This window comes from Cervus canadensis, chromosome 7 (genome assembly GCF_019320065.1).
Source record: "Cervus canadensis isolate Bull #8, Minnesota chromosome 7, ASM1932006v1, whole genome shotgun sequence".
NCBI lineage: Eukaryota > Metazoa > Chordata > Mammalia > Artiodactyla > Cervidae > Cervus > Cervus canadensis.
In genome coordinates, this window is record NC_057392.1 from 91,604,690 (window position 1) to 91,618,455 (window position 13,766).

General features: G+C 42.8%; 1 protein-coding gene across 4 annotated transcripts in view; it reads right to left on the minus strand.

The window, feature by feature from the left end:
• The window catches only part of HPS3 (HPS3 biogenesis of lysosomal organelles complex 2 subunit 1), a 39,969-nt gene extending 28,216 nt beyond the window's left edge, over positions 1-11,753 (minus strand). For 3 of the 4 annotated variants that reach the window (XR_006270438.1, XR_006270439.1, XM_043474057.1), the window contains exons 1-4: positions 11,396-11,753; positions 2,676-3,167; positions 1,733-1,904; positions 1,546-1,631 (exon numbers count right to left, since the gene is read on the minus strand). Coding sequence is in view for 2 of the 4 variants with exons in the window: in XM_043474057.1 (XP_043329992.1) it covers positions 1,546-1,631; positions 1,733-1,904; positions 2,676-3,167; positions 11,396-11,612 (967 nt within the window). In the remaining 2 variants the exon portion in view is untranslated. The remainder of the gene's footprint in view (positions 1-1,545; positions 1,632-1,732; positions 1,905-2,675; positions 3,168-11,395) is intronic. The other variant, XM_043474055.1, reaches the window with a different exon arrangement.
• Positions 11,754-13,766: the final 2,013 nt, after the last annotated feature.

The window sequence follows — 13,766 nt, forward strand, 5'->3', positions numbered from 1 at the left end:
AGAGTAACCAGCAGATCTTAGACCAGACTGAGCCTGGTGTAACCTAGCAGCAGAGAAAAGCCACGTGGGTGGAGAAATGTAAGAGGCTGAGCGGGACCAAAGGAGCTCCGGGTCAGGGTGATGCAGGCCGTGGAGAGGGAGAGCTAGCCCTCCAAGGCGGCTGCGGGCCCTCTGGTCTCCTGCCGTGTTACACCTCCCTCTCCCAGGCTTCTTTCAGTTCCTCAAGCAAAGACGCTCCATTGGCCACAACCAAGCCTGCCCACCCATCAGCCCCGTTCACTCTTCGGATCCTCTTTCTCAGGAAGCCTTCCCCGACCCCCGTGAGGTTCAGGATCCTTTGTTATGCAGGCTCAGGGCAGGATTCTTCTCTCACAGAGCGCTCCCACCAGTGTGTAACTGTACACGCCTTCTAATGTTCATTCCACTCACGCCTGCTTCCCCCCACAAGACAGTAAGCTCCATGAGCGCAAGGACTTTGCCTGCTTTTGCTCACTACAGGAGCCCTAGTATTCAGCACAAGACCCAACATAGTAGGTACTCAATACACGTTCACTACAAAAAAGAAAAAAAATACATGTTTAAGTTTAATCAGAGTAATATTTATACCTTTCCCTAGCCAACACCTAAAATGTGAAGCAGGCCAGCACTAAGTACAGAATTCAATAATGATTCTTAATCTGGGTTGCCCATTATATTTCTGGGGAGGTTTTAAAAAATACTGATGCCCTGGGACTTTCCTGGTGGTCCAGTGGTTAAGACTCTGTGCTTCCACTGCAGGGGGCATAGGTTTGATCCCTAGTCAGGGAACTAAGATCCCACATGCCATGCGGTGAGATTTAAAATTTAATTTTAAATTGAACTATCTTTAAAAAAGTAAAAAAAAAAAACACCTATATATATATATATATATATATATATATATATATATACACACACATACATACATATACTGATGCTCAGGCATCAGTTGACCAATTAAGTCAGAATCTCCAGCATGGGGAGTTCCCTGGCCAGCTAGTGGTTAAGACTGTATGCTCCCAGGGAAGGGGGCATGGGTTTGACCCCTGATTGGGGAACTAAGATTCCCATACACTGCAAAGCATGGGCCAGTAAATTGAGTCTGAGCATCAGTGTTTTAAAAAGCATCCAAGGAAGGCCAATGTGCAGCGAGGCTAAAAACCACTGCTCTTAAGCGAACTTCCATCCAGCCCACATTTTCCCATCTGGCTCACAAGGCCATCATTAGCAGCTCTGGCAAATGACCCAGCTGGAACCCAGATGAACCTCAGCTGTAACAGGGCCCTGATTTTCTTTTGGGGGCCTACTGACCATTTCAAAAAGAGAAACGGGTTTTGTCAGTCATCTCCTCTCCATGGCTTCTCCTAGCAGACATGATTTCTGTTTTATGGGCTCACTGTTATTTGCTAAGGAATCTGTCTAAGGCCACAGGGAAACTCAGAAAAGCCTAACCTGTTACTCACATCAGACTCCCCGCTCCGCCCAGTGCCTTTCCAGCTCACTGCACTGCAGCATTCTCATACTTACCTGCTTGGAAAATGGGTAGAAGCTGGAGTGAGTGCAACCTGACGTCATCAGACAAGAGACACGAAGAAATATCAGGAGCGAAACGCCTGCGAATTTAAAGAGAGACAGAGGAGAGGAGATCTAATTTCCATTGCGTTAAGCAGGTAAAGATATAGTAACTGCTGGTGAATAAAAAGCTATCTAGTACCTATAGAGCAGGTGCCGAACATGGAAATATTTTATTTTTTCATCAGCTAATCCCGTTGACTCCAGTGTAACAGATATTCCCGACTGTTTGCTTTTTTCACCAAGAAGTTCCATGGGCTTTTGGCAGATAACAAAATCATCTGACTCAAGCTGTGAAGTGTCATTACTGGTGTCTTAAAAAATAAAATTGAAGAAAATTATGTAGTAACTCCAAGTAATTTTCGAATGCCAATTAGATTTCACCACATCCCCCTACCAATTATAGTATTTATACACACACATCTCATGTATTTATAAGGCACTATGGCTTTGAAATGTCTTAGCACTTGCTCATTCCTTCCTCACAACTGACAAAGTAAAACAGGACATGATCATCATCCCCACTTTATACATAAGGAAACAGAAACTCAGAGATGGTGTTCCTAACCCAAGGTCACTCAACTAGCAAATATGAGGACTGGAACCAGAAATTGCTCCTCTAGCAGTAGATGTTTCATTATTTTCAATGACAAATATATGCTGAAATACATTTATACGCTGCAGAATACATCACATGCTACAGGATAAGACATGGACAGCCAGATAAAAAACCCAAGTCCCACATATTATGAACATCTATGCATGTGAAAGTCGCTCAGTCGTGTCCAACCCTTCGCGACCCCGTGGACTGTAGCCTGCCATGCTCCTCTGTCCATGGAATTCTCCAAGCCAGAATACTGGATGGGGTTGCCATTTCTTTCTCCAGGGATCTTCCCAACCCAGGGATCAAAACCAGGTCACCTGCATTGCAGGTGGATTCTTTACCGTCTGAGCTGTCAGGGAAGCAACCACATCATAAATAATGTGGCTTGGCAATATACATACTAGAGCCTTTCAGAGATTGACAGAAATAAGGGTTTTTCTCTATACCCCAAACAAGAAAGTAAGCTAAATTCATTATTTACCTTCTGCCTGTTTCATAGGATTGGTGGTCTTATGTGGATGGTGGTTAACACTCTCTCTGTTTTTGGGGTCTGACTCCAGTTTTATGATTAAGACTTCTAACTCTGACATGACAGCAACATAGTCAAGACAAAAAGAAATTTCAGCAGGGGTGATGTTATCTATGTGGATAACTAAAGAACGTTCAAAGTCCAAAATTGAGAATTCTTCATTAATGGTCTGATACTTCAAACTAAATAAGACTAGATTATTGCTGCAGCCAACAAGAAGGTCTCCTTTCACAGGGCAGCAGGAAATGCAAAGGGGGGCCTCAGAAAGCGGCATTTCCACAATAGACATCTGGTCTCTGAAGGTTTCGCTGAAGGGTGCTTCCACGTCATGTCCGACCATCCGGATACACACTCTGGAGTTTTCAGTCCTTTTACTTCTCCAGTTTACATAAGCACGCAGGAATGTAGCTTTGTTTTTCTCTTCAATTGCTACCAAATAATCTCCTGAGAAGGAAATAAGATTACATTTAGAATTTCTAATTAGAAACCACAACTTACCTTGCATCATGAAAAGGAACTAAAACAGAATCCTAATGTGAATGGTCAAATTAAAGATGGACTAGAACAAAAAACTCCAACACTTTGGCCGCTTGATGTGAAGAGCTGACTCACTGGAAAAGACCCTGATGCTGGGCAAGCCTGAGGGCGGGAGGAGAAGGGGGAGACTGAGGATGAGACAGTTGGATGGCATCATCAATTCAATGGACACGAGTTTCAGCAAACTCTGGGAGACGGTGAAGGACAGGGAAGCCTGGCGTGCTGGAGTCCATGGAGTTGCAGAGTCAGATATGACATGGTGACCAAACGACAGAACAGAACTCTAAGTAACAGGATCTCAGGTATGCTTTTAATGGACAACAGGCATTTAGGTTCTGAAATACAATCTACCCCCATTTTACTCTCTTCTTATTTAGTTTGTAAGTCGTGCCCAAATCCTTCGCGACCTCACAGACTGTGCCCCACTAGGCTCCTCTGTCCATGGGATTTCCCAGACAAGAATACTAGAGAGGGTTGCCATTTTCTTCTCCAGGGGATCTTCCCCACCCAGCTATTGAATCTGCGTCTCCTGCATTGCAGGGGCATTCTTTCCACTGAGCCACCTGGGAAGCAGTTAATATCTTAAGATGACCTATTAAATATTCATGTAGCTCACAGAGAAAGTCTATGATTTATTTCCATGGTAGCCCTACATGTTATTGTAGCTCTGAATCTACAACTCTAACAGAGTTCTCCTGACATGAAGTGTTTGCTATTAGAGTGATGCTGAAATTAGGTATAAGGAACTCTGAAGAGATCGGTGGACGTACACTGCTAACTCTCCCCTCCCCACAAGTCATACTTTCATGTCACCTCTGAGAAATAGCATAAAGACACACATACCAAGTAAAATTTCAATCCAAGTCAGTTTTCCCTTAACTGTTGATTTTCTTGGATTTTCTAAATTACCAAGTAATTTTCAAATTGTTGTTTGTTGTGAGAAGTCAAAGTGATGAAGAGATATAAAATGAAAAGCAGAATGATCTTTCCCCTGCAGTCCAATCCATGAGGAGCCAGTGTTAATGCACACAGCGTGGTATGTGTCCTTCTAAACCTTTCTTTCATAGAAACACAGATCACAGAGTGGTGGTTTGTCACTCTTGCTTTTAACAAAATGGAACATATTAAATATATTTTACAATCTGCAATTTAAAAAAGTACCTGACGAGGGAGGGGACATATGTATAATTATGGCTGATTCGCATTGTTATATGGCAGAAAGCAACACGACATTGTAAAAATTAAAAAAAAACAAACAATAATAAAAAATAGTAAAACGATTTTTAAAAGTTACCAATTTATTACCAAGATTTCCACTATATTTTTCCCTCTAGGGTAGATGCATGGATATCTAACGTCCTTTTCATATACGTGCAAAATATCCTGTATACACCTGTGTCAGAATTTATTCAGCAGTCCGCCTGCTGATATACTACATTTAAGTACTGGGCTGACCAAAAACTTTGTTCGGGTTTTTCTGTACCGTCTTACAGAAAAACCCAAATGACCTTTTCAGCCAACCCCAAATTTCCAGCTTTTTTTGTTTTTGCCACTATAGTCTACGCTGTAATAAATAGGCCTATACCTACATATTTATTTGAAAGTGAAAGTGAAAGCCGCTCAATCATGTCTGACTCTTTGCAACCCCATGGACTATACTATAAAGTCCATAGAATTCTCTAGGCCAGAATACTGGAGTGGGTAGCCTTTCCCTTCTCCAGCAGATCATCCCAACCCAGGGATCAAACCCAGGTCTCCTTCACTGCAGGCAGATTTTTTACCAGCTGAGCCACAAGGGAAGCCCAAGAATACTGGAGTGTTCATTTCAATTGTGTAGATTTTCAAAAGTAAGACTATCAGTCAAAGGGTCAGTACATTTTTAAATTTAATAGATATTGCCAGATTACAATCACAATTACATATTACAGATGCAGATTGCCACCAGCGCAGTTTAAATAGGCCTGTTCCCCCACATCCTCACCAGCACTGACTCAATATGATGGAGGAAACAGGGACTCTCATGGATATAAATATCATTCATATTTTCCAGACCACTTATAAAGCTGTTACATGTTTATGCAGCCATGTACAGTTGCTCTTCTACAAGTTATCCACTTCTTTTTTTTTTATATTGGTTTGTTTTTCTTATCAAGGAATAGCAGCTCTCTGGGTAAAAAGGATATTAATCCTTTGCCGGCCATGAAAAGCAATCACTTTTGGTAGTCTGTAGTTTGACTTTTTACTTTGCTGTGGTTTGACTTTGTATGACATCTTTTACCATGTGGAACCAGATGTGTATCTTTTCCGTCTTGACTTCTGTGTTTCCTGACTTGTTTAAACAGTCTCTTGTGTCTGTCAAATTACATAAACACACTCTTACATATTCTATTGGGGGGGGTTAAATTAAATTTTTAATTTTTAGAACTTTCTGGGTTGGAGGGGAGAAGTCACAGTTCTTTCAAATAGAGAACTCACTAAATGCTAGACATTATTATGTAAACAAGCCATTCATTCTCCAATGAACTGACATTGAAATGCTGTGGTTAGCACAATTGCTTCCTACATACAGACGCAGCAAGCAAGCGGGGGCAGCCCTTTTCTGAAGACACTCAGTGGGCTGGCCAGGCCCCCTCTCCTCTGGACTGAGCCAGGCTTTAAGACAGGCAAACCTTGTCCTGATGCTGGTTGCTTTGAGGCCACAGATGGGAATCCTGCATCTGTTTTCTCCCCAGATATCCTGACGGCTGTTTAGTCACTAAGTCGTGTCCGACCCTTTTGAGATCCCGTGGATGGTAGTCCACCGTGCTCCTCTGTCCATGGGATTTCTCCAGGCAAGAATACTGGAGTGGATAGCCATTTTCTTCTTCAAGAAATCTAGGTGGAATACCTAACTATACCTTCTGGGTTGCACACACTGGCTGACCCTGTTCCAGAGAAGGTCTGATGGGGTTGAGAACAGAAGAGACCACAGGGCCTCCGTCTTCCTTAAACTCTCTCAGTAAACACATCAAACAAAAAAGTTTTTATTGTGGTAAAATACACATAACACAAAATTTACCACTTTCACTATTTTCAAGTGTACAATTCACGGCATTAGATACATTCACATTGTTACGCAGCCATTACCACCATCCTGAAAACTTTTTCATCTTCCCCCAAACTCTGAATCCACTAAAAATAACTCCCCATTCCCACCCTCTGTACATATATGTCTTTTTTTTTTTTTCATATATGTCTTTTACTATTTACATAATAAAGCATCAATGCTGAAGAGCATGGGTTATATGCAAATACATAAATATGAATTATTTGTACACATCTGCAGATCTAACTCAGAACTAAGGTCCATAAAATCGAAAGCAAAACTAAATGTGTGTAGAGTAAAAGTAAAACCCAGAACTGGACAACAGAAGTACTGCCTCATGAACACAGACTCTGGCAACCACCACCACTTCTGTCTCTATGAACTTGACTATTCTAAGGTAGCTCATGAGTAGAATCATACAATATTTGTCCTTTTGTTTATTTCAGGTTTACTTCACTTAGTGTAATGTCTTCAAAGTTCATTTGTGCTGTACACGTATCAGAGTCTCATCCCTTTTTAAGGCTGTATGGATACACTGCATTTTGTTTATCTGCTGATGAATACCTGGGCTGCTTCCACCTCTTGGCTCTAGTGAAAAACGCTATGTATACTGGTGTACAAATGTGTGCACAAGCCCCTGCTTTCAGTTAATCTGTGTGTATACCCAAAAGAGAAACTCCTGGAGAAGGGAATGGCTACCCACTCCAGTATTCTGGCCTCGAGAATTCCATGGACCGAGGAGCCTGGTAGGCTACATACAGTCCACGGGGTTGCCAAGAGTAAGACACGACTGAGCGACTTTCAGATGTGGAAATTCTATGAATTTTTTCAGGAACCATCATATTGTTCTCTACAGCAGCTCTATCATTTTACTCTCCCACCAGGAATGTACAGAGGTTCCAATTTCTCCACATCCTCATCAACACTTATTATTTCTATTTGTTTTGATAATGACCATCCTAATGGGTATGAAATGGTATCTCTTTGTGGTTTTGATTTGCGTTTCTATGATAATTAGTGATGTTGAGCATCCTGTCCTGCGTTTGTTGGCAACTTAGATAAATATTCAAACTCAGCCAATTTTCAAATTGGGTTGTTTTGTTGTTTGCTGAGTTGTAAGAGTTCTTCTGAATACTAATCCCTTATTGAGTATATGCTTTGCAAATATTTCTCCCCTTTTCTGTAGACTGCTTTTTCAAATCAGTTGATAGTGTCCTTTGATGCACAAAATTTTTTAATTTTGATGACAGCCAATTTTTCCATTTTTTCTTTGTTGTCAATGCTTTGGTGTCATATTCAAGTTACTAGTTACTTAATGAACTTTAAAACTAAGAATATTTGTTTAATTATAATAAAAGGTTTTATACATTTTATTTTAGAAAAAAATAAGCTTTTTTTCATATGTCTACAAATATATGCCTATTATTGGTAAAGTCTATATATCAACTGTTTATATGTAATTTGCAAACTATAGATAGTACCTATGCTGTCTTAAGTTTTCAAATTAATAACCTGTTTTGTAAACAATGAACTAGAACTTGCTAAGTGTGTCTTCCTGATAAGCCTTATAAACAGACCTTTAGAGTTCTCTAGATAATCCTCACAACTCTTCAAGGCAAGACCCCCTTCTCCACTTCATAGATCAGGAATCTGAGACTCAAATAAGCTAAGTGAACTAAAGTTGCTCAGTCGTGTCTGACTCTTGGCGACCCCATGGACTGTATAGTTCATGGAATTCTCCAGGCCAGAATATTGGAGTGGGTAGCCTTCCCTTTCTCCAGGGGATCTTCCCAACCCAGGGAGCAAACCCAGATCTCCCACACTGCAGGCAGATTATTTACCAGCTGAGCCACAGGGGAAGCCCTCAAATAAGCTAAGTATCTTGCTTAGGCAACACAGCCAACAAATGATGGCACTTGGGCTTAAATCTGGATCTGGTTAGCTCCAAAGTCAATGGTCATTCCATGCATCTCTCAAAATGTTAGAAAGGAGATATAAGTCTAGAGGATTCTAGCCCTTCATAAGAGAAAGGAATTAAACTTTTCAAAGCATTATGTGCTCAGGGCTTTATTTTACTTATTTTATGACAGCTTCTGTGTTTATTAAGTAAATTTAAAAATCATTATTCTATTTATTCTCAAGCTGAGAGTCATTGATTTAAAAAAAAAAACGTAAACTTTTCCTTTTATGTGGCAAGATCATAAGCCTGGCTAACACTAATCCCTAAACTAAAAGGCTGCACTCCTATGACAAAACAATTATCAGAAGGCAGAAATAACATATGATGAATTAAAATATGTTTTATGACTTAAAAAGTTGAGGTGGGGTAGGGCTTTGTTGTTCAGTCACTAAGTCCTGTCTGATCCAACCCTTGGCAATCCCAAGGACTGCAGCATGCCAAGCTTCCCTGTCCCTCAGTATCTTCGAAGTCTGCTCAAACTCACGTCCATGGAATCAGTGGTGCTATCTAGCCATCTCCATCCGCAGTAGGGCCTAGGAGGAGATAATAGACATTCCAGGGCTCTTTCCTGCACTTAGGCTATGTGGCTTTGTCCTCTCTGCCCCACACCTCCAGGCATCCCATAAACAAGGGTCCAGCACCAGACATCTCTACACAGCACTTGACTCTGGCCACAGAGATCTTTCTTCCTTGAGAGCAATGAGTTCCCAAATCTCTTCTTTCTCCCTTCACATAGAAAACCTAAAATAATTTCAATTACTGATGATGATATTAGGGGCCCATCCTTCAAAATTTCAACCTACATTCTACCACCTCCAATCTTTATGAAAGGAGCCTGGCATCCTGCTAATTAGAGACAAAGAGAAATTGAAAATGTTTTCTTCTTGTTTAAGAATCTGCAAAGCATTTATAGTGAACAGAAATTGCTGATCTAAGATTCACTTTGTTTTTAATGGGATGAGAGTAGGGGAGACACTGAGTGTAGAGCAGGAATCCCCAAGTCCAAGCCAGGGTTAGTGGGAGGAAAGAGGCCAAGAGGAAAAAGCTGAGATGTGTAAGAGGAGTTATCTGGATATCAGCATATCTAGCAGTTCTCTACCTACATTTGGAAGAAGCTGCACCCAAGCATTAAGTTCAAGCTGAAAGTTACCCTTGAGCTATCTGACTTATGCTAACACCATACCACATGACTTCCTAATTTTTTTTAAGACAGTCAACAGAATTACAAAAGCATCTTTGTTAACTTCAAGACATCAGTACCACCATGCTACTCACTGCCTACGGCAGTCAGTATGACTCTAGATCAGTGATTCTCAATCCTGACTAAACAGGAGACTCACCTAATGCTGGGCCACACCCCAGGAAACTGTTACTGCTTCTCTGAGGTCCAGGAATCTTTTTAAGCTACCCTAAATGATTCTTAACACCAGTAGAGGCATCAAAGGATTCCCTAGAATCACCACTACTGACAGGCAAGAAAGTTACAGGTTCACAGAGTGCCGGTCACTGACAATTCCACATTAAATGTCCATTTGGAAGAATGGGGCCAATCATGTAAGTAGTGGTTATCTGCCCCCCACCAGCACACACACACATACTAATGTTGAAACTGGTGAGCCTGTCACTCAATAGAGCTCTTGAAGGTAAGAATTCATAAGTCTAAAAAGGAGGTGAGGAAAACTACTAATATTGTGAAATGATTAGGAGAGCAATATCATTAAAAATACCAAAATCAGAGCTGTTTGCTGACAGAGAATTTACAGATCTAGTAAGTGTTTTTCAAACTGGTCTGCAGAACTGAAGGCCCCTATTGATGTCTAAACTATTCAAAAAGAAAAAGTAGTAACAATATAATAAGTTGTTCATAAAGCAAAGGCATCCAAAGTTCAGAGCTAGGTATTTTTATATAAATAATAGTAAATAATAGTGCTTTTCATTTTTTTTAACATGCATCTTTACTCGACAAAATGAACAGTCAGATACTGCGTATGGTAGCCCTGTAGTTTTTTTGCTGATCCACCAAATTCCAAGGTCTGGAAATCACTGATCTAGTTTTCCACTTTATAAAAAAAAAAACAAACAAACCACAAACGAAGACCCAAAAGTTTCTATAAACTCACACACAGTCAGTTGTGGACAGAGTTTAGACAGAGCCCTACAATCCTCCAGGTTCTTGCACTTCACTTTATTAGTAAATACCTCAGTCACAGGCTTTTCCATCTTAAACACTGCAATTTATTGAAAAGCAGAATTCAAATTTTAAGTGTATTATTAGACAGTTAAAAGAATTCTATGGTGAATTCTTCTGTAAACTGAAGTACCTATTTCTACCTATTTGCATCTTTTGCCGGGATTGGCGGGGAGGGTTTGCACTTGGCATGCAGGATCTTAGTTCCCCACCAGGGATCAATCCACGCCCTGTGCAGTGGAAGTGAAGAGTCTTAACCACTAGACCACCAGGAAAGTCCCAAAGTGCCTATTTTTAAATTTGGATGTTTCTAAAATAGGGATATGCCCATTCAGTATCCCCTTGGAACTGCTTCACATTTCTAGGGGAAAAGGAGTAGCGGATGCTCCTTTTCTGGGGGAAAGGGGCCTAAGACCCGAGTTATACTTACACTGATTTAAAAAATCAGCAGGTCTTGTGAGCTTTCAAAAATGGACAGGAAATAGATTAAGGACTGGCCGCGAGTTGGCATAATTCTTGCAGATGGGATTAACCGGGGGTTCAGGACACCATTCTCCCTACTTCTGTATGTACTTGTTTTCTATAATAAAAGAGTCTGACTTGGTTTGTTTTGGTTTCAAGTGTCTGAGTTGAGTGGAATCCAGTCACCCAACCAAGGGCCTTTCCAGCGAGGACTCCAGAAGAGCAAAAACCACCAGCATTTCCCCGGCCCACCAGAGGCCTGCTCTCTCCTGTGGTTGCCAGGACAACCGCACAGCTCTCACCTTCCATTAGCCGCCGGACCGGGCGAGACCACCCTGCAAGCAGGAAGTCCTTCCCTACCCAGAGCTGCTGGCGTCACTCGGCCCTCCAAGGAGGCCCCAGCGCGGGGGCGAGGCGCCCCTTCCCCCGCCCCTACTTACCGGCCTCGCTGTAGGCCAGGCGCAGCACCCTGCCCAGCGTGGAGAAGACGCACCTCGGCTGGCACAGCTCCTGGCCGACCACGGTGAACGCCTCCACCTTGCAGCCAGCCGCCACGAACAGCGTATCGCGTCCCCCGCCGCAGAAGCGCTCGGGCTCCAGCTTGCAGGGCACGACCTGCTGCGAGCCAAACGGGTGCAGGTTGTATAACTGTACCATCCTGGCGACTGGCGGCGGGCCGCCCGGCGGTGCCCGCTCCGGCCGGCCAGCCCCGCCGGGCACCGGGAGACCCCGCGCCAGCCGTGCAGGCTGGACCACTTCCGCGAGCGATTGCACAGAGCCGAGTCACGTGAGCACCAGGCCGACCAGCCTGCGGCGCCGATTCTTAAAGAGGCAGCTACACCGTGAGGGTGGAGCCGGAGGTGAGGACGCGCCCGCCCGCGGCCGCGCCTCGCTGGATCTCGGACCGCGTGCCGCGCCCAAGAGTTAGCGGGCGCGGGAACCAGTATGTCTTTCCCTTTATGTTTTCATGATACTGCTTTGGGCCGGGCGAGATGTTTAGGCCCTTGAGGCCGTTTAAGTACTTGATCATCTGTTGTACCCTTTTCTACTTGCTGCAGCCTGTGAGCTTCTGGAGAACAGGGCTGCAAAAACTGAAGTGGAGTGCACACAGGTCAACTTCGGGCTAAACGGAAGAGTTGCTCCGAAGCACTGGATATCTCACAATGGTTTAGTTGGAAAGAGGAACTCCTAGAACGTGCTTGGCAAAATAAATATTTGCTGAAGAAGCGTGGATATCATCTAATGAACTCCAGATATTTGAAAAAGATTAGTTTGAGCCCAAAGGATAGAAGGACTAAGGATGGAACCCACTGGTTCTCACTCCAGTTTGCCCAAGATTCATTTCAGTTCAGTTCAGTCGCTCAGTCGTGTCTGACTCTTTGCGACCCCATGGACTGCAACACGCCAGGCCTCCCTGTCCATCTCCAACTCCTGGAGTTTACTCAAACTCATGTCCATTGAGTTGGTGATGCCATACAACCATCTCATCCTCTGTCGTCCCCTTCTCCCCCTGCCCCCAATCTTTCCCAGTATCGGGGTCTTTTCCAGTGAGTCAGTTCTTCACATCAGGTGGCCAAAGTATTGGAGTTTCAGGTTCAGCATCAGTCCTTCCTATGAATATTCAGGACTGATTTCCTTTAGGATGGACTGGTTGGGTCTCTTTGCAGTCCAAGGAGTCGTCTCCAACACCACAGTTCAAAAGCATCAATTCTTCAGCGCTCAGCTTTCTTTATGGTCCAACTCCTACATCCATACATGAATACTGGAAAAACCATAGCTTTGACTAGATGGACCTTTGTTGGCAATGTCTCTGCTTTTTAATATGCTGTCTAGGTTGGTCATAACTTCCTTCCAAGGAGTAAGCGTCTTTTGATTTCATGGCTGCAATCACCATCTCAGTGATTTTGGAGCCCAAAAAAATTAAGTGTGTCACTGTTTCCCCGTCTCTTTGCCATGAAGTGATGGGACCAGATGCCATGATCTTAGTTTTCTGAATGTTGAGCTTTAAGCCAGGTTTTTCACTCTCCTCTTTTACTTTCATCAAGAGGCTCTTTAGTTCTTCTTCACTTTCTGCCATAAGGGTGGTGTCATCTGCATATCTGAGGTTATTGATACTTCTCCCGGCAATCTTGATTCCAGCTTGTGCTCATCCAGCCCAGTGTTTCTCATGATGTACTCTGCATATAAGTTAAATAAGCAGGGTGACAATATACAGCCTTGACGTACTCCTTTTCCTGTTTGGAACCAGTCTGTTCCGTGTCCAGTTCTAACTGTTGTTTCCTGACCTGCATACAGATTTCTCAAGAGGCAGGTCAGGTGGTGTGGTATTCCCATTTCTTGAAGAATTTTCCACAGTTCGTTGTTATCCACACAATCAAAGGCTTTGGCATAGTCAATAAAGCAGAAATAGATGTTTTTGTGGAATTCTTGCTTTTTCGATGATCCAGCGGATGTTGGCAATTTGATCTCTGGTTCCTCTGCTTTTTCTCAATCCAGCTTGAACATATAGAAATTCATAGTTCACAAACTGTTGAAACTTGGCTTGGAGAATTTTGAGCATTACTTTAGTAGGGTGTGTGATGAGTGCAATTGTGCAGTAGTTTGAGCATTCTTTGGCATTTCCTTTCTTTGGGATTGGAATGAAAAGTGACCTTTTCCAGTCCTGTGGCCACTGCTGAATTTTCCAAATTTGTTGGCATATTGAGTGCAGCACTTTCACAGCATCATCTTTTAGGATTTGAAATAGCTCAACTGGAATTCCATCACCTCCACTAGCTTTGTTCACAGTGATGCTTCCTAAGGCCCACTCGA